Here is a 20,284-nt window from a genome sequence, read left to right as displayed (position 1 = left end):
CAACACGGAGAATACGATTTAATAGAGTTTTCTTACAGTGTATTTTTTATCTATTTAGATCCATCTAAATATTAATTTTAATGTCCTGGACAAAATTATCCTAATTTAAAATGCATTTGATGTTTTTCTTTCGCAACTGATATAACCTGTTTCTGGTTTGTTTTGGATTTATTTAGTTCGCTTATGTTATTTCCCTGTGGTGCTGATGAGAGGCTTCCTTTACCCACAATGCCCTACGAAACAGCCACGTAAACGTAAAGCGCACCGCTCTCAGCAGCTAGCTAGTTGCTGCTACAAATAGCTGTATATCATACATGTCCACATGATGCTACACTCATTTATCAGGTATCTCAGTATGTCTGGCATGCTTGTTTTCTTCAGGTTTGCGTTCAGCCTTCCTGTGAATTATATTTGCAAATGTTGCTAGCTGTTAGCTCCACAACTCCTAAAGCTAGCTGGAAGAAAACGTCGGTAAACAGGCTAATTTGATTAGCTGCTAGCTATGGTTAGATTAGCTGACTTATCTGCTGTGTTGTACCCTGTTGTTTAGTTTCCCTGCACTTTACAATGTTGGAAATTATTGAGAAATGTCTCAAATGCCCAACTCGCGGCCAAAGCACGAAGAATCGGGCTGACAGTTGTTTTTGACTTCATGAATGTGTGTAAATTTCGGCAGCTATCTACTTGCGGTTAGCTTAGCCAGCTAGCATAATAGTCTTCCCCTGACACAGTGACATGACTGCGTTTTAATCAGTTAGTGCTGTAATGTTGAACTCTTGAAGTTGTCATGTGTGTTTGCATTTCGCCATGAATGCACTGGAAGCAGGTCGCAACAATAGGCGTTTAGATGTAACCTCTCATGGCCCCTTTCAACTGTCCTATCAGTCGGAGGAGCTCTCCATGGTTCCAGGTGACAGGTTGTATTTACTAATGATACGTTAACAACAGCAAAACCTTGAATCTGATGTTCAAAGTTCAACGGACCCTCGTGTGAATACACAATAAATTATTACCATTTTCAGCAATCTCCCGTTGTATTTGTCATGAAGCGTGCGCTAACATAACATTGGTAGAGCAACCAGATGAATTGTGTGTGCAACGCAGCCAACACCAACAAATTCCTCACAGAATTAAGGGCAATTGACAGTCACACGTAATCCATTGCTTTACATTTAGTAGGTCCTTGGTTTCAGAAGCATTTGTGAACATAGAAATCACCTGGTTGGAGACATCCTACCCTTCAGAAGTATATAGGTTTACATGTCATGTAAATTGAAACTGATGCCCTCTAATAATAAACATTATCTCAGAAATGGGACATTTTTGTCATAAGCTGTCCTCTCACTTGCTGCTCTTTGTGGACCTTTAGAAGATAGACTGATCAGGTCGTCAGGGGGAGAGGTCTTCAGGGAACGGATAGACCATAGGTCAGTTGTGTTTCAAAAGAAGAGTGCCCCCTGATTATTTTCTTAATTCGTGCTGAAAGTATAGATACAAATAACATTTTTTGAAGTTTTGGAAAGCAATAATAGAGTTGTAGTTCATTTGGATTGGATTGAACATCCATATTATTTTAACATGACTTTTGTTTGACAAATGGCAAATGAACTGAATTAAAAGCCATCCAATAATAACATTAGATACTTATATTATTGCTACCTTCTTTACATTCTTCCCTATTTCACGTGTTTGCAGACCTTCAGTGAGCGTTAGAGATTCTTAAGATGTCAATGGTGCTGTTCGCCTCTGTGGTGCGAGTCGGGGATGGCCTTCCTCTTTCTGCATCCACGGACTATGAACAAGACAAAGAGCTTCAGGAAACCAAGAGGCACCTCAAAGGTCTCTCTAAGAAACTCAGCCAGTTCCCTGACCGCTGCACACTTAAGACTGGCCTCTACAATGTCAAGTAGGTCTTATTCAAATGTTATTTTCATTTTTCATATTAGGTCTATTTAAAAGAACCTTTTAACGTTCCTATGAAAACCTAACATCACATTTCAAAAAAATGCACATTGCTTTAATTGTCTTCTCTCTGCCTTTTTATTTTGTGTATATATACAAATAATTAATAACACTCAAGAATCTCTGCTAAATGTGGATAACATACTGTACATTTGCCCATGATATGGACTATTGCATGGATTTTGCAACTGGTGACAGTTTCCTCCTCCTCTTCTTGACCAGTCTAACACAATTGATGGAAAATGCTTTTTAGCTTAAGTGATTTGACAACAAGACCTTCATCAGACATGTTTCTGAAAGGCCCCACTAGTGCTAAGGAAGATGTTTTGAAACGCTCTTAAGCACTGTTTGTTGAGAGCTAATTGGGCTTATTAAGATAGAGGACATGACCTCAAAAGAAACTCATAATTAGCCATCAACGAGCCAACCAAACCTTTCAGCCAGAGCTTCCTTTGACGAGAGTCCCTTTAATCAGTGAGAGGCTGAAGCATCTGAAGAGAGTGAAGGTCAGAATGAGGCAGGCAGTATTTAAAGTCACAGGTTAATTTGCTCTAATATGTTTGTAGCCATTTAGACACAGGTCTTATGTCTGTTTTCGTTGTTTTCATAAGTTTAGTCACCCCTGGGTAAATTGCACATTTTGTTGATTTTTGAAGTGCTAGTTAATAATATCAATGCTACAATATTGTCCTAATGCACTTTACTTTGTATTTCATAAACTTTAAAAACAGAAAAACACTATATTTGCCTGTACATCTGGATTTTCTTCATTTTACTTCTAAAAGCAACAAAATAGGTAATTTGCACAGGGACATTTAAACTTTTGCATACAACTGTCTATATATGTGTCAAGAAAACAGCAGGAGACTACTTGTCTGTATAAAACTACTCACCTTTGAAAGGCCATTTTGAAATTCTTCCCCTTTGGGCCCTTTCACCTTTCATGCTGAAACTACTTGGTGCTTTGTGCATTTAAAAGGCACTATATATATAAATGAAACATACAACCACAACATTAAACTTGAAGTGCAAAACATTGTTTAATTTGAGAACTTGGTACAATGAAGTTAATCAAATACATTAGGAAGCAAATTACCAGTCAGACCACGATAATGTTAAGTCAGGCATATCTGTAACTACACCTTCCTCTGTTCGGTTTTACTGTCCATCCAGACTGAAACAGCAGTTTCATCCCCTTATATCAGAGCTTTTCCAAACCAGTTTCTCTAGTGCGCAGATCTGGGACTGCCTGCTTGACATTGTAGTGTATACAGGAAAAACAGAGTCTGGTAGAAATGCTGGTCAAACATGGTAATAGTAGCTTTAAATAAAAATGCGATTATTTATGGACTTTTATGCTTTTAAATGGGCAGTGGACAGTGTAGAGACACAGAAAAACAGGTTAGAGAGGGAGGGATTTAACATGCAGCAAAGGTCTACTAGGCCAGGGCTTCAACCACAAACAATGCGTGATACACGTCTTAACCACTCGATTACCAGACGCTCCCCATTTTACTCTTAAAAGCAGTCTGACTGCTTTTATGGATGGACATTAGCATTTTTAATGTAGATGGTAGTAAATGCAGAAATAACCTGTAGTAGTAATGAGTGGTGTGTGCTTTTTAGATCGTCGTAGTCTCAGGCTTTGAAGTTGATGTGGTAGGTAAAGGAAAAAGGGTCAAGTGTAAGGATTTGGACAACTCGTACAAAGAAAAAACTGCCATAACTAGACAACCAGGCCAGAGCATCACCAAAATAGCTGGTGTTGTGTGGTGTTCCAGGCCTACCTGTTCGAGGCCTACCAAAAATGGATGGCTTCATCCCTTTAGATGCTGTGATAACCGACTGCCTCCTTAACTGTGCTTCAACTGTTTAGATAATGTAGTGAAAGTTCTAAGTCATTTTGTCGGAGGAATAAAATTTGTGATCATTGTCATGTCAAGGCTAAACAACCAAATATAGAGCCTACAGAGATGCTGTACAGATGTGCTGAAATTGTGTTTAAGAAACAGAAAGGCCACTGTGTTTATGTCCTGTAATCTGCACCGCATTTAGCTTGTTGTCCTAATTACAGTGTCCACGACTTTCTCTGGCAAGAAAAACATGCAGTGCATGGAAAAGCAATGTTTGTATGTGTTTCAGTTTCACAAGCTCTCTGGGAGTTGGATACATGATGGTGTGCACTGCAAACTACCCCAGCGTGCTGGCCTTCTGCTTCCTGGATGAACTACAGAGGGAGTTTATTGTCACGTATGACTCCAAGCGAATCAACAGTGCTGTGCGGCCGTACTCCTTCATAGAGTTTGGTGAGCCCTGTACAGTTCTAACACCATTCTTAAGTAATTTCCACAAAGTAATATTTACTGCATGTCTGTTGTTCTCTTAGTCAAAATCCAAGGACTTTGTTCATCAGTAAAGAAAAAAGATCCACTGTAACTTCAGATTATTCACGTTTAAGCATGTTGTAATTTGTTGGCTTTTTTGACTGGAAGATCTAGATGTTTTTATTTAATGATGAACAGTAAATGTAGGAGTTTCTTGTTTCTGTTGATCATTTTATTGATGAATGAATCATTGAAGTTGATCCATTGTAAAGCCTGAACTCTTCCTTTAGCCCTGATTAAATCTGCTCCTCTGGCAAACAAATGATCTGTTTATCTCTTGTTTTTGCTTCTGTGTTACTAAGCACCTTGTTATTGTGCCAACTGCCTTCCATCAGACACTTTCATCCAGAAGACCAAACAACGCTACAACAGCCCCCGTTCCCTGTCCACAAAGATCAACCTGGCTGACATGCAGACGGAGATCAAGCTGCGACCGCCCTACCAACTCTCCCCTGAGGACCTGAGAGCTATCAATGGATTCTCTGTCCACACAACCTCTAAGTACAAGGGCATAGGTAGGACATGAGCCGCTACCTCACCTCATCCAGATAAAACGAGGTTTACTATTGTAATACACTACCTATTTATTTTCCTGCTATCAATAGTTGGATTTTTCACCACGCAGAAGGTTTTTTTTCAGCTGATATGAAAATATGACAACAACAAGAATGTTGTCTCAAACTCGACTACTACATGAAAGAAGTAGACATTTATTTTGTGCGATTATATTAAGAGCTTTTTAAATGAAGCAGAATTGTATATGTTGTGTTTTTGTTTCTATAAAAACAACAATACAGAAATGAACTTCAAAATAGGCATAGCTGTGATACTTTTTAGGGATGATTGAGATAAAATTTTCCATGTTGTCTCATTTAATTAGCTTTATCTTGTATTGCATGGAATACACTGAAAAATCTGCCTACAGAGAAGATAGCATGAAGAGCTATGTCTTAGTTACTTTAAAATGAAGTAAACTGTGTATTTGCAGCAGTAAATTATTTTAAAGTTTGGCAACATAAAATCGGTTTAAACCCATTTGCTTCATTAATAAACTGATTTTTTTTCACAAAACCTTTTAAGAAAAAGAAATGATATCCTTAGCAATACTGTATGTTTTGTGGTCAGTCAGTCAACAGTTTCACAGCTCTGTGGCTCAGATGCTCCACTCTTCAGCAGCTTTGGAAAAGAACACTCTTGTACACACCGTCATACCTCAGCTGCGACAAGCTAAGCGATGCCACCTCAGGTCACTTTAGCGCCGTTGTGCCTCTCTCTGACATCCTCTTGAGAGCAGCTTCCCGTGCTTTGTTCCGTCTCCGTTGGTTGCCCTTGCCAGTCTCCGTTTTCTGAGATCATAAATCATTTTGTCCTGAGGAATAAAGTATGCTAATCGGAAAGTAGTGGCACATCAGTCCTTTTACCTTTCCAGAATGTTTGCTATTCGAAGTTTGTTCCTTTTGTCCTGCCTGTAATAGGTTTTATATTTATATACACTGCATTCACTTTATGTTTTGTTTTATACTTTTTAAACCAGGAGTTTATAATAATGTTCATTTGTCAAAGGTGAAATATTGTTCTTTGTCCCCTTCAGCTCCCACACAGATGCTGGAGCCAGTGACTCTCCCAGGCATTGTGTCCTGTGTGCTCAGTGTTCTCTGTGGAGGCCTGAACTTGCTGCGGGGGGTCCACGCTATCGAGAGCATACTCCAGGTGAGAATGTAAAGGAGATGACCTTCAAACAGAAAGGTCTTCTCCTAAAGGGATTCTGCTTATAAGCTGGGTCTAGTTTCATATTGTTTTGGAATAAAAATACCTTTTGCTGAATTGCTGCAGCTGAATTGAGAAACTGCCTTCCTCAGTCAGACTGTCATCCTTGTAGTGTAGGGTTTACAATGCATTGTTGTTATCATAACTGATAAAACAAATGGGAGAAATCAAAATAAAACCCTCATAGTAATATATCTGAGACTTTCCTTCACAGTACTTTGTATAATTCATGCAGCCTTTGTGCGTTACAGAATCACTCTGACATGTACCTTGAACTTCTAAACGTAATGTTAAATTCTACTAAACTAAATGAGACTAAATTGAATGCAGATAAATATAGGAACCTCTGAACATCTTTGTTGTATTGGTTTTGTTGGATGCCATGTCTACATTAGTGCTAAAAACCTTTTCTTTGTGCCTTTTCTTACTGTCTGCAGAATGATGATGAAGACTTTAATTATGTGATTGCCTTCTTCCTCGGGACAGCGGCCTGTCTGTATCAGGTAAGTGATAGTCTGAGGTAAGAGCAGCCCATCACTGGCTGACTAACAGCCCTGCACTTTACAGCTCAGCAGTTTGTCAGCTAGACTAACATTAGCAGAAGCTCAGTGCTTTTCACCCTGCTACCTTTTCTAAAACATGTTCATCAGCCTTTGTGTAGCTCAGGATACTAAATGGTGCACCTCAAACTGGTGAACTGAAGACAGGATTTCTTACTTAATGAACAGACATATTGTCCAGTGAAGAATGTCACAGATGAAAACATGCCATGCGTCAGTGTCACTCATACAAACGTTTGCCGCATTCCAACTCTTCTGTGCCATTCTCCTTTCAGTGCTACCTGTTTGCCTACTTCTCTGTTTGGAGGAACAGTAAGTCCTTCTTGGCATTTGCACTCATCTGTCTTTCCAACATGTATCTGTATGAACTGAGGAACATGTGGCAGATCCTCTTCCATGTGACAGTGGGTGCCTTCATGACCCTGCAGATCAGACTGAGGCAACCCCTGGGCAAAGCACCAGATTATAATGTCTGACAAAAACTTTGAACGTAAAGGACAAACAGAGCTTTCTTCTCATGTATGGCTGGAAATCCACTGGAGACCACACAGGCTGTTTTTGTGGAAACGGAAAAAACAAAGCTCCCCGTTCAGGAAGAACAACCTAAACTAAATCTTGCGGCACCACAGTAGCCCTCTGTTGACACCATCTCAGCACCGGTGGATGAAGCTGAAAACTTTGACAACATGGATCTTCTCAGATTTGTTTGGGAGGTTTACTCCTCAGCTTTGTCTGTAAATGTATTTGCTTTTGCTCCCTTTCATTGCGGCCACACTATGGGTCAGAGTCCTGCATACATTATGTCTAGTTTTGCAAACATGTAGTTTGCCTCCACCTGCACATTTAAAAATCTGTATCGACCTGTCATGTATAACCCACAGTCAATCTTATCCTGAGACACAAAAGGCGATAGACTTACTTTCATAAAGAGCTGAAGTTGTTCTTAGCAATACCTGAGGTCAAGTATCAAAACCAAAATTATACTTTTAAATATCTCACTTTCAGCAATGTAAACCTCCATTCATTTAAGACATTCAGCTAAATATAAATAAACAGAAGTTTGCTGAAAATTTGTAAAATTATGAGGAAATATCTGATTGTAGTGTAAGTAAACAAGCCATTGGCTACTTCAGCCAAACACTGATGTGTGAAAAGACTATTTCATTCAGCGTAGCAAATAAAAATTAAACAGATTTTATTTTTAATTTTTTTTTAAATGCAACGGCAATTAAACTATTAAGATTAGGAAGTTATTAGTTTTCTCCTCAACACCCATTACATGCACTTTTTGCACATGTAGGTGTTTCGTGCAATGCAGGATGTTTAGGTCTTAGTTTAAAAATATGCAATGCTGCCTTGAGTTTGTGGCCCTAATTTCACGTTCTGTGTTTTATGTGATTAGATCTTTTTCAGATATGTAATCTTGTAGGCAGTTAATGTTGCTATTTATTTACTCATTTATGGTTGAGTGACATGTGGATAGTGAAGATTTTTATAGTTTTTCTTTTTTGGTGCATCAATTTCTTGAAGAAAACTTTGTGACAACATGTCACAAAGTAATTACTGCAACTTAAGACAGAACAGCCTGATACAATTTATATCCTACTTCCTTGCCCACACAACATCAAGCAAGTGTCTGTGTCAGGTGACTGTTAATAGACAGATGCTAGCAGTGTTTTCAAAGTCCTCCCTCAGTTTAGTGGTTTTGGTGCCACTTTGACAGATAAACATTTAGTCTCTTTGTCTGTGTAATGTATATTAGCACAACTTATCACAATACCAAGATTAATTATTTATCATATTAGGCAGTGTAATGTTTGCTTAGGAAAGTGTAGGAGGATTTAATCTCTCCTGGTCTCATCCCAACAAATGATAGCAAACAAATGGAGGAGGGTAGCGAATTGAGTCATGCCTTTTATTGGTCATTGTTCATGAGTAGGCCAACAGTTGTCCCAAGATTCTTTTAATGGCTTTTGTCTTTAGATGTCTCTGACTGGAATGAGTTAAGTGAGAATTAAAAGGAGCATAGCCATGCAGCTACACATAATGTCCATCTGGCATCTGTACTACACATTTGAGGGTTTGCTACAACACTTCAGCCGTGAATGATTCATCCGCATGCTCTCTGAATGTTCTCTGCTTTCCAACAGCGGAACCACACCTACATGACCTAATCGTTGTTTTCACAATAGAGCTCAGACTTAATCAGAACTGAATTGTGCTTCACTGACTCAGTTGGGTTTTTCTTTTCCTTTTCTACAGCAGTTGTAGTAAATGTGAGTAGGTTTTTTTGTGTAAAAGTGTTTGACTGGTTTGGAAATTGCAAATGTGATCATTTCCAAGTCTTTAAACTTTGGAATGAAAGGTCGAAAACTTTCACTTTGTGTGGTTGTACACGTTTTTTTTTTTTTTTACATTTGCATTGATTTTACACGAGTGTAATATGATATAACTCAAAGTCTCGTTCTCGATTAGTATACAACATAATGCAGTTTTATCTCTTGTTAAATTCAGGAAATGATCATTATTTCAAAGCATATCTAAGACGAGAACTACTTGAACTATGTCCATTTCCATCTGGTGCACATGGATTTTTCATCCTCTAGTGTTTAGTCCCCTTTATGCTCCTGTATTAGTGCTCACGGTCTCTTAGCTCAGCTCTTTAGATTAGCTTAGCAATTAAAAAAAGAAAATCTGATGCTTTAGATTACAGTAATATCCATACTTCAAAACAAAAATGTAGTTTTATCATAACATTGCTGGGGCTTAGTGAGACATTTGTTGAGAGCTGTTATTGTGGGAAAAGAGTGGAGGATTGAAATGATTCTAGCAAGCTGGATCCATGTCTCTTCATAATTTAAAGTAAACATTTGCCTAACCTTGGAGGCTGGAGCTGCTAGCATATGGTAAATGAGCACTGGGGTTTCAGCTGCTAAATGTAGAAAACTGCTGAGTTTTGGTAAATTCCTCCCTGTTCCAAGTTTTTTTTTTTTTTGAAGCAACAACAAGCAACAGATTGCCTTTGGTTCAGAGGGAGCCGACACAATTTTGTTTTGTTTATTATTGCATCAGGGATGGCGCTTGAGTTACAGTATGATAAAAATTATGATTCTAATTTTGATTATAATGTTATGTGTGTACCTCATTCCAAAGAACAATAGTGGTTTTCAAATGTAGATTTAAGGACAGGAAATATTACATGTGCAGGTTTGAATGGTCATCTACCAATTTGATGTGTGAAGTAAATATATTACTTGGTTGTTTTTTGTCGTTTTGTTTTGTTTTTTTGACTAAGCTCGCACAGTTGGGGTCTTGCAGGTTGATTGTTTAAAAAGGTCAGAATCTATAAATCTGAACGTGGATTTTGTAAATTTAATGTTAAGAAAAGCCAAGTAAAAGATTTAGTTGTTATGGCCTAATGGCTTTTTATTCTATAACTGATTTTTCTCTCAAATTCTTAACTTTGTGGTGAGATATGAATTTTAATTTGAAAGAATGGAAGTTAAAATACAGTCTAGCCCTGCTACTTAAATGCATTAAAATAACTGTTAATCAAGACATAATTTATTCCTATTTGATTTGACTTCCATATAAATATAAATATTACAATGGTAATGAATGAAGTAACACTTAGGCTGCTAATCCGCATATTAACAATTGCTTCTCTTACAAACCAAGTGATGTAGTGCTACTGCCATCTGTTGGTGAGGTGTTGTCTGAAAAAAGAAAACTAAAGTTTTTTCACTTTAAGCCATTTCTACTAGACGATACACGTCCACAAGTATGTGAATATCTGAGCTTTACAACCATGTGATTGTTGACTCATTTGGAAGACATTTCCCGGTGAAGAGCAACATTATGGGTCTGCGTGAAACCACTTTTGAACATGTAGTTTGTCTGAGGCCTTGTAATGGATGAAAGACAAATGTGGATGCAGGCCTCTAGGTTTGATGCTATGGGAGCATGCTTTCACAAAATAAACAGGAACTGATCTAAATTCATGAGTGAGCTGACAACACAGAATATGCAGAAGACTTGATAAAATCATGTACCTGTGAAACATCTCAGCAGTTTATTTAAAAAAAAAAGAGCATAGTGTTTGGCATGACAATAAAAACAACCTGTGGTTTCGTCTAAGCTGTTTTTGTCACAGATGCTGCCTTAACTTGTCATCACGAGGATCCTCAGCTATATATAAATGAAATGGCGAGTTTCTCTTCTTTACACTGAAGGATGTATCCACTCAGTCACCTTAAAGCTACACCCCTCATCTGTGATAGTTGGATTCTCTTTGACCCCATGTGTTTCGAATAACACATTCCTGCTCGATAAGCTGTTTAAAAAAAAAAAGGCGTAGTGTAGAACGGCACTGCATGAGTCGACTGGGATGACAAAGTTGTAGTACTGCTGTGTAAAGATAAGGATTGAAGCAGTACAGCACATTAACCCAACAGAAAAGTTTCTGTTCTACAAGCTCAAACATTTTGACCAAGTTTTTTCATTCTTTTCAAACAGGAATAAAATGTAAAGGACAAGGCTGATACTTTTTTTTTTTCTGTCAACTGTCAAAAAATCCTGCAAAAAAATGGACTAGATGGTAAATGGTCTGCACTTAAATAGCACTTTTCTACCAGGAAATCAAACCAACAACCCCGAATGACTGCTCTACCTCTTGAGCCATAGTCAGCCCCAGTGAGTGGATCATTGTCCGCATGTCAATTTGGCACAGTTTTTACGCCGAATGCCCTTCCTGATGCAACCCTCTGCAATTTCTCCTGGGCTTGGACCAGCACGACTGTGGATGGGAATGGGCTGTTAGGGATTCAGTGTCTTGCCCAGAGACACTTTTGGGACTGGTTATCGAACCACTGACCCTGTGGTCTGTGGACGTGTGCCTTACCGACTGACCTACAGCTTTTGCATTATTTCAGTATGTTTCTAAGAGGTTTTTTCATCATCAGGACTTTAAGTCCTGAAGGAGCAACCTCTGCAGTAAAACAAATGAAACGTCACCTGAACCACTCCTCCTAATGATGTCATCTGAACACCTCCTCCTAATGATGTCATCTGGAAGCATGTTTTACTTAGAAGCAGAGATTTTTAAATGGGGACATACATAGCTTATACGCCATGCATAAAGATGAACTCGCCAAACCAAACCCATAGGAACAAAAATACAAGTCTGTGAAAACACCCTGTAGGTCAGTCCCACATACAGCATCCTGCCATAGTGAACACACACAAAATGTGGATCTAATGCACAAAGTCCCCAAAATTCTCCGTTTATTCTTTTTTGAGTAACATTTGCTAATAACTCCACTGTTAGCAGGCGCTTAAAGAGTCATTTCTTCACTAGGAAGAAATAGGCAGGGAGTCAAGTCATATGCTGACAATTTTGCTATTTCATAAGATTTGTTGACAGTTTAAAAAAAAAAAAATCGATTGCCTTGTCCTTTAAGTTGCAAACCAAAATCAGATGTTACCCCGAACAAAGACTTCTATCAATACAATTACTGTACTCTGTGACTCAGACAAACAGAACCAGCTGTAAAAGTTTGGCAAGATCACAAAAAAAAATAAAAATCACACAAATCTATGACTGATGACATGCTGAGTAACGTAACACTGACTATAACTGATAAAGAAAAAAAAAAGCAGACAAACGGGCACATTCGTTTCCACATGGGTTGGTCTTTCCTAGTCCGCAGGATGAGCATCATCTTGGTTAGAGTAGAGTTCATAATAAAGGCCTCATCGGAGATCATTGGACATTCATTGGGTCGTACCATCTGATTGATTAAGCGAGAGAGGTGTGTGGGTCGGTGCAGAAAGGGGCAGACGGCTGCAAGCACTGCAGTGCAAAATGGCTTTTGAGCACCGAGACTGATGCATTCAGAGCCCGCGCTCGCTCACTGATCAGTGATGCTTCCTGCTCGTAACGAAATTCAAAGACGCCAGTGAAGAGGAATCATCAGATACTGTACGCCATCTAATCGGCAAAGGTCGACTTCCTGCAGGACCAAGGACAGTCCGTCCGTTTGAAAGAGCACGAAAAACAGGCATTTAGGTGCGTTGATCCGATGAAGCTGTGGTGCAACATTACAACCAGGAAAACAGCAGTGAGAAATTCTGATATCCCAACATGAATGGGAAGAGTATGTACATCTGGTGTTTATAGAGCGCTTTCTTATATATTAATGTACAAAATATAGATTCTTAAAATATCTGATAGGGTTTGGTGTTCAGAGGTCAAAATACAAAATGTCGAAGATTAGAAAAAGCTCTTCATTGACATCCTCTTAGCATTGAAGGCTTTATATATGTATATGCTGTTGATACTGCAAAGCTTGTGATTTTATACGTTTGACAGGAAACTCTCTGTAAACACTAAGTGGTTTTCCCTCTCACCTTACTGAGAACAGTCCAGACCACCTCTGAGGGGCTCTGAGGGCCTCTGAGGGGCTCTGAAGGGCTCTGAGGGCCTCCTCACCCGTAGGGCTCAATCTTAACTTAACTTACTGCAACTTCTCTATTACTTTGTTGATTACATAGACAGGTAGTGCTGTGGTGCTGGTTGAGTGTTCATACTTGAGAGATTTGTACCTGTATCACAACAACACAGACAAAGTGTTTTACACACATTACATAAAATCATATTTATATGTTTGTATATATATATATATATATATATATATATATACACACACACACACACACACACACAAAACTGTCTGTGTTTTACGTGTGTGTATACACTGCAGTAGGAGAAAGAGAGAAAATGACAGTTTGTCTTCTTGTCCAAACCCCTCAGGAAACATGGCAGATTGAGAAAAATAAAAGTTGCTCTGAGAATACTTTTTATTTAGGACCTAGAAAACTCACGAAGCTGGAGAAATCTGTCTTCAAACTCTGACCGGACCTCTTTGGTCTCGGCGTCAGATTTGGCTTCTCTGCGCTATCGCTCTCCTTTGCAGGCTGAGCTTTGGGGGGGGGAATTTCCTCCTCCCTCCACGTTGTGACCTCAGTAGGTTAAATAAAAGGTTTGGGACTGCAAGCAGAGACGCACCAGTTGGTCTCAGTTCACCTTACGCCATTAGAGGTCCATGTGGCTGCTTGCTAGGTCCAACTTAAGGCTCTAACCCCCACGTGTCTATGAGTCACTCAGCGTAGGTTAACTGCTCGAGGGTCCACCGGTGAGGAAATAAGTCATCATCTCTCCTTTGCCCTTGACTGTGACCACACCTCTGTACTCCAGGGTGTAGTTGTAGGAGCTCAGGACCTGGTACAGGTCTGTGGTCACCTGAGGGAAGAAGAAGTTGGGAAGAGTGAGCAGACAAATTGGTTTTTAAATCATATTCACTCTGTTTTAGGTTTTTGAACGCCGTTCGACTCACAGTCAGCACAGATCAACAGGTAAAACGATCACAAATTCAGAGATTCTACAGAATTTAAATAACATTTCAGTGTGCGGCAGATCACTTTTTGTTTTTTATCTACGATAATAAAAGCTTTTATTAGCACCCCAGGAAAAATAGAAAAAAACACCACAATTGACTTTTTTGTCAATTTACTGAAATATAAAAGCTGCCAGATGTTTTTATCTTCACTTGGTCACAGCAACCACCTCTTATTAGTCAGACTAATTATTACATTTAGTCTGTCATGTGAAAGCTTTGTTAATGGCTTTTCCTCTTTTTAATTCCAAAATGGCTCCAAAATGGTAAAATGGACGTGCAACTGTCCTGACCCCGACTGAAACTTGCATTAAAAATTTTAATGAGCTAATTTAGTCTCAACATTCAGTCATATTTTTCTTTACTGAGATTGTTCAAATTGTATTTAAACAAGTGGACTTCCAACAATACCATCTGCAGAGGGAATGGGAGGAATCAGCATTCAGTGAATGTTGTTTTATTCTCACTAATTGCCATTGTATAGTTATCTTTTATATTTATCATAGCCATAATTATTATTATACATTATTTTATTATATTATTCTTTCAAGTGATGTTTTAGTAAGATATTTTGGCAGTTATGTGTCACCTGGATCCTCTCTGGTACACCTGTGCTGTCCATGCGACTCGCTACGTTCACTGTGTTCCCCCAGATGTCGTACTGAGGCTTCCTGGCCCCGATCACCCCGGCAACCACTGGGCCGATGTTAAGACCTGAGAAAGGAAAAATGTAGAAGTGTTCTACTAGTGTTCCACCCAAAAAAACAAACAAAAAAAACCCATAATCAACGAATGGTTCTATTTATTTTCAAATAAATGACATAAATTCTTACAAAAGCATCATCACATAATTTGTGCATAAGTTTATAGTTCTTTGACACAAGATAGTAGATGACGTGCATAATACATTTCTACCCTAAAATACTGGAGATATACTCAAAAGCGTCCTTTTGCTAATGTCGGTAACATTTGAGTTAATTGTCTTTCAGTCATCAACAACAGTGTTGGTAAAAGTATAGATTCCCTCATTTTATTAGTGGGCGTCTGTTTATTCTACAACTCACCTATTTTCATCTTGAAGTTGTTAAACGAGTGTTCGTTGATGTACTTCATCTGGTCCATGAGTCTCATGGCGTAGTCGGCCAGAGCGCGGATGTGCGTGCGCCCGGCCTTGTCATACGTGGAGTCGTTGAGGCCGGACGCTGCCATGTAGGTGGAACCGATCGTCTTGATCTTCTCCAGCTGACGGAACTGATCCTCACTGATAATCTAATGGGGGCGAGAGAAAGTCGGGTTATGATTCAGGTTCATGAGATGTAATGTTTTGGTTTTTTGAACCTTCCTTTGTGTTTTTATTAGCTGCGTATTTGTTTTAATTCTAAAGGCCACGTTTTGGTCGATATTTCTGACATTTTTCTGGGAAGTAACAGTCTTCTAAAGGTCCACACAATAAGCCAGACGGCTCTGTTCCCATCTCACCTCATCAAAGTCAGCAATGATCTCGTTGAGCAGCCGCAGACACTCCACTCCTTCGTTGTTGGCCTCCAGCTCCACGTAGAACTCGGAGAAGTTGCTGATGGAGGCGAACATGACTGCGACGCACTCACACGACTGGTAGTAGAGCTCATCGTTTCGTCGCTCGCGCTGCAGGAAGTGGGCGGCCACATCTTTGGGTAAGATGTTGTGGAGCAGACGACGGTTGTAGGCTTGTAATTCCTCCATCTCCTCCTTCTCCTCTGTGGCCTAGTGGAGAATTCAAGGTTAATTTAGAGAGTAAATCAATCACTTTCATCTTTAAGAAAAATTCTTCTTTTGGATTTTTGCAGGGAAGTGTCTCGAAAACCTCAGCCAGTGTTTGTGTTTACGCCGACTCCACCTTTAAACCAATCTTCTTCCTAATTCATACCTTATGTCTTCTCATGCAAAGAGCATTAGAGCCTCACAGAGCTGCTACTGTGGCTCCTTGTCTTTTTATTTTATACTAACCTTCTGGGACAGCAGCGTGCTGAAAAATAATGACTCATTAAACAGCCTAAATCTTTTTAAAGGAAAACTTGTTTACTGCTTTGGCTGCATTACCAACCACTGGCAGCATAGCACTGCCTCAGGGCCTCCATGAGACGTCAAAAAACACTTGAGCATCCTTGAATGCTTCGCTGCTCATTTGAGAATCAGACGCTCAGTCGCTGTGGCTCTAAAAACATTTTCAGCTTGGTCTGAGGGGAACAGTAGTGGCCCATTTGGATTGATGAGTGGAGTCTTCGATGAGACTCGGACTCAGATGAAATGAGTAGAAATGTCCACAGTAATTTATGAGGCCAATCCTGTGACATAATGCACATAATTCAACTTGTTTCTTGGACTCACGATGTTACAGCTGCCGTCCTCCATGTAAGAGCAAAATACACTGCAGACACCTTTTAAACCTACAGCGAATCTCTATTATTAGATAAATATATGCAACAGGTCAATTTTAGGTCAGTTTTATCTCTATTAATATAATTAGATATTCCACTTATATTTTACCATACAGTTATAAATAATGATTTATCTAAGAATATAGGAATATGGATATTTTGGCTTTTCAGAAAGACAGAGTAATGGAAAATAACTGTAGAAAGTAGAATTGCCGGCTCGCGGTTTTAGGCCTTTACCAACAAGTTGAAATTAATTTCTAATGAGTTCATCTATTGGTCCAAGTGGACCCTTTGTGCCAGATGTAATGAAATTCCCTCCAGGCATTACTCCGATATTGCATTGACAATATCCTTCAACATTAAAGGAAAGTGCTATGAGAAGAAATGTTTCAGTCTGATAAGGGCAAAGTCTCAGATAGGCCTGATAAAAACCGAGGAAAGTGAAAACTTTGCTGTGTGGTGGAGAGACAACCCCATGCTGTTCGTTGGCAGAAAGCAGTGGGAAAAATCTAAGTTGACGTTTGTGCCAATTTAGACTTTTCTGAGACACTGTGCTCTGAAGAACGGGCCATACTGTACGTATGGAAACGAAAACGTGCCTCTGGCCATGGCTCTCGCTGGAGAGCAGGCAGAAAAACACAAAAGGGCCGAGAAAGGAGGCAGAACATTAGGACACCCTACAAGCTGCTGCCAAAGCACTGGGGGATCTTTACATTCATTGATCTAACTTAAACGAAGCCCTAATATTTTATGATTCTTTTCGTCCCCACAACATGTGTAGTACACACACCCACACAAACCAACCTGCAGCTTCCAGAGGAAGTCGAGCCTGGCCGTAGACTCCACCTGCTGGGCGTGTAGGTAGAGGGCGAGAACGAAGACGGTGATGACCACCGGGGTCATGATCTTCAGAGGAACTTTGGAGTCCACCACACAGCTGGAGGTGAGCACACAGAGAGACACATACACACATTTTCAGTGTTCTACCATGAACACAAATTCAATCAATTAGTTCCCATCTAAGCTACAGGCGTTACATCAAGTTACTCTGCATGGTGCATTATAACGGGCTAAAGCTGCCCTCTACATTGTAGTTCAATAGCATTAGCATCTGTTGCCAGCTGGTCATTCTAGTTAGATTTGTGCCAGCACAGTGACAATGGTGCAGTTTGCTTAAACAGATTGCTCGGTGATGCTTTGGGTCTCCTCAGCAATAGAAGTGTCCATCAGGCTCACCTTGTTCCGTTCATGGGCTCGCTGTGAGGGGAGGAGCAGAGGACAATTAGTCAGCTGTTAGAGCATCTGCACACAGTCCAAACACACACACACAGAGCAGTGATGAAATTACTCACGCAGCGTTGATGGCATTGGCCATGACCAGCAGGTCCTGGTTGTCAAAGAGGTTCACTTTCGGCACCTCCATGATCAGAAGGTAGAGGAGCTCGATGAAGAGCATGAGGAAGAGTTTACCGATGCTGCTGACTTGCAGGAAGACCGAGCAGGCCAGCAGGCTCAGCAGCACGCAGGATGAGAAGTACTGCGGGAAGAAAATGCAGAAAGGTACATTTGCTTTTATGTTTGGATGTGAAGGTTTATATTCTGTGGCAGGCAGCACTGTCTGAGCGAGTCACGTCCTGAGGTATTACACAAAACAGACCACTTAACTGGTAATTCAGACAATGCTGTGCACACAGAACGTTCCCATTTGATCAGCTGTCGTGAAAAATGGTCTCACTTGACAGAACAATCACTTTCAAATCCTAAGATATAAAACTACACTTGCGTCACTGTAACTAAGCATTTTGGTAATTGGACATTGTCCTAAAAGCAGTGAGACCCATACTGTTTCTTGACAAATGTTCTAAATGCCGAAGTACTTTGCTGCTTCACTGGAGGAATATGCAGAAAAGGACACGATAACCTGCGAGTTGATCTGAGCTACATCTATGATTAGAAGTAACGTAGGTGACAGTTCTTGCTTTAGATTACAGCCTGCAACTTACAGGGTAGGTACAGTGAACTTACTGTGTACTTCTTAGTACAACAGTGTACCTCCACTGTACCTGTGAATATTTGTTGTTACTGGATAACAATACACAAGCTTTGGAGAATAACAGGGTAAGAAGATGTAACTGTAACTAAAGGGCTGTAATCTAACGCGATACTAAGTTCTTGTTTTGTTCTGCTGGCACGTCCCAGACTTGCAGCAGCACTAAAGTTAATGGAACAGACAATGGAATTAATCGTGTTTGTGCTGCAGTTCTGCAGATATTATTACAATTAATTGGTTTTACTGCTTCAGACAAGTTTGTAAATCCTCATTTAAACCAGGTGCAGCAAAATTTTTTATTCTGCTCCAGTTGTTTTCTTACTTACAAAGTTTGCCACCTGTAAATCAACAAAGCACATAACACTCTACATTATAAATGATAATCTGTTGCTTTTAAACAAGGCCCAGAATGGTGCTGAATGCAAATAAATCTCCTTAATGCTGCACAGGCCCAGCTGTACCTCCGGAAAGCTGCAAATGAGAGTGTCGTCTCCACAGGGAATCTGCTGTGTGTCCAGGCTGTAGTTTAGGAGGTGGGCGTGGCAGGCAGTAACACTGTCCCAGCTGATGTTGAGCTCTGCTTCGATGCAGCTCCGCAGATCGTGGCTGCGACACGTGAACTGTTCAGAGGTTCAGAGGAGAGTCAGGCAAATCAGGAAACAATAAACAAAGTTGTTCTGGGGCTGTCGGTGATAACTTACAATATTGATGAAAGCAGAAAGAAAGACAATGAGGATGGTGAAGACCCCCACCAGGGTGCTGTTCAGTCTGGACTGGACTATCCTCTTAGAAAGTGTCTGCAGGGGGACTGGGAACAGCTGGGAGCAGAGGAGCAGGAGAAAAACTGATGAGTTGTGGATTATTTGCATCCCCTAAACTGTGGGTCCGCAGGTCAGTTTCATGGTTTTCGTTAGTCGCCACCTTATTTACCATCTGATCAGAAGACGGAAACCAAAAAATACTAAACTAAAAAAACAAAAAAAAAAAAAAAAAAAAAAACACGTTTGTCTTGAATAGTCCCTTGATCCAGTCGGTCATGTTGGGTCTACTTTTGGACTTTCAGCCGCTTCTCATTTTCCATCTGTTTGTGGTTCATGTGCATCCAGTGGCTTTAAACTGTTATGAACAAAAACCTCACAGTTCTATAATATGAACTTCAATCACAATCATAGTCTATAGAGTGTTTCCCATGTTAAAGTCTGTACTTTGCTTGAAGGAATTTGCTTTGAAACTCTTATCTGCAAGACACGCAGTAAGGTCAAGAACAGAATATGTTTAAATTTCAAGATTAGCACAGCATCAAACCCACAGCCTGATGAAAGTTTTAACAGACTGTTACTGATGAATTTGTAAGACACAGAAAAAGTCCCTCGCTGTACTTGATGACATTTGAGATAAGTATTCTACAAAGATGCGTCCTTGTACGAACTACTATAGTCTAAGCACTCAGCAAAAAATGTTTTAGATGTGCACAAGCTGGCGACTTTACTTGGCATCGTCATTCATCCCAAGCAGGGAGAACTCACCCCAAAACAGCAGTAGACAGCGGAGACGAACATGACAACCGTCAGGATAATGAGACAGGTGATGAAGAAGCCAATCATCAGACTCGAGCTGCAGACAACAAAGACATAGAGTGTCATTACGTATGGTACGGAATATTTCTGGGTACGTTTTATGGCAAACTGTC

General features: G+C 39.9%; 2 protein-coding genes across 6 annotated transcripts in view; one reads left to right on the top strand and one right to left on the bottom strand.

The window, feature by feature from the left end:
* The first annotated feature begins 226 nt into the window (after positions 1–226).
* Positions 227–9,933, top strand: sec22a (SEC22 homolog A, vesicle trafficking protein). 2 transcript variants are annotated; one of them, XM_067515392.1, is made up of 8 exons: positions 235–345; positions 1,370–1,427; positions 1,696–1,906; positions 4,105–4,268; positions 4,682–4,861; positions 5,938–6,056; positions 6,551–6,616; positions 6,949–9,933. In XM_067515392.1, the coding sequence occupies exons 3-8, from the start codon at positions 1,725–1,727 to the stop codon at positions 7,147–7,149; spliced, it is 912 nt and encodes a 303-aa protein (XP_067371493.1). In that variant the 5' UTR covers positions 235–345; positions 1,370–1,427; positions 1,696–1,724; the 3' UTR covers positions 7,150–9,933. The 2 variants fall into 2 exon arrangements, with proteins under 2 accessions (XP_067371492.1, XP_067371493.1); XM_067515391.1 differs by lacking the exon at positions 1,370–1,427 and having other exon boundaries at positions 227–345.
* A 682-nt stretch (positions 9,934–10,615) lies between these two features.
* adcy5 (adenylate cyclase 5) overlaps positions 10,616–20,284 on the bottom strand; it is a 69,414-nt gene continuing 59,745 nt past the window's right edge. For 3 of the 4 annotated variants that reach the window (XM_067515389.1, XM_067515388.1, XM_067515390.1), the window contains 10 exons: positions 20,121–20,208; positions 19,296–19,412; positions 19,056–19,214; positions 17,897–18,081; positions 17,781–17,801; positions 17,349–17,481; positions 15,607–15,870; positions 15,192–15,396; positions 14,717–14,841; positions 10,616–13,973 (listed from right to left, as the gene is read on the bottom strand). In XM_067515389.1, the coding sequence (XP_067371490.1) occupies positions 13,845–13,973; positions 14,717–14,841; positions 15,192–15,396; positions 15,607–15,870; positions 17,349–17,481; positions 17,781–17,801; positions 17,897–18,081; positions 19,056–19,214; positions 19,296–19,412; positions 20,121–20,208 (1,426 nt within the window). In that variant the 3' untranslated portion in view covers positions 10,616–13,844. The remainder of the gene's footprint in view (positions 13,974–14,716; positions 14,842–15,191; positions 15,397–15,606; positions 15,871–17,348; positions 17,482–17,780; positions 17,802–17,896; positions 18,082–19,055; positions 19,215–19,295; positions 19,413–20,120; positions 20,209–20,284) is intronic. The other variant, XR_010915156.1, reaches the window with a different exon arrangement.

Source organism: Channa argus, chromosome 9 (genome assembly GCF_033026475.1).
Source record: "Channa argus isolate prfri chromosome 9, Channa argus male v1.0, whole genome shotgun sequence".
Lineage (NCBI taxonomy): Eukaryota > Metazoa > Chordata > Actinopteri > Anabantiformes > Channidae > Channa > Channa argus.
Note: the sequence above shows the minus strand (reverse complement) of the source record. Positions and strands in the feature narration are given on the sequence as shown.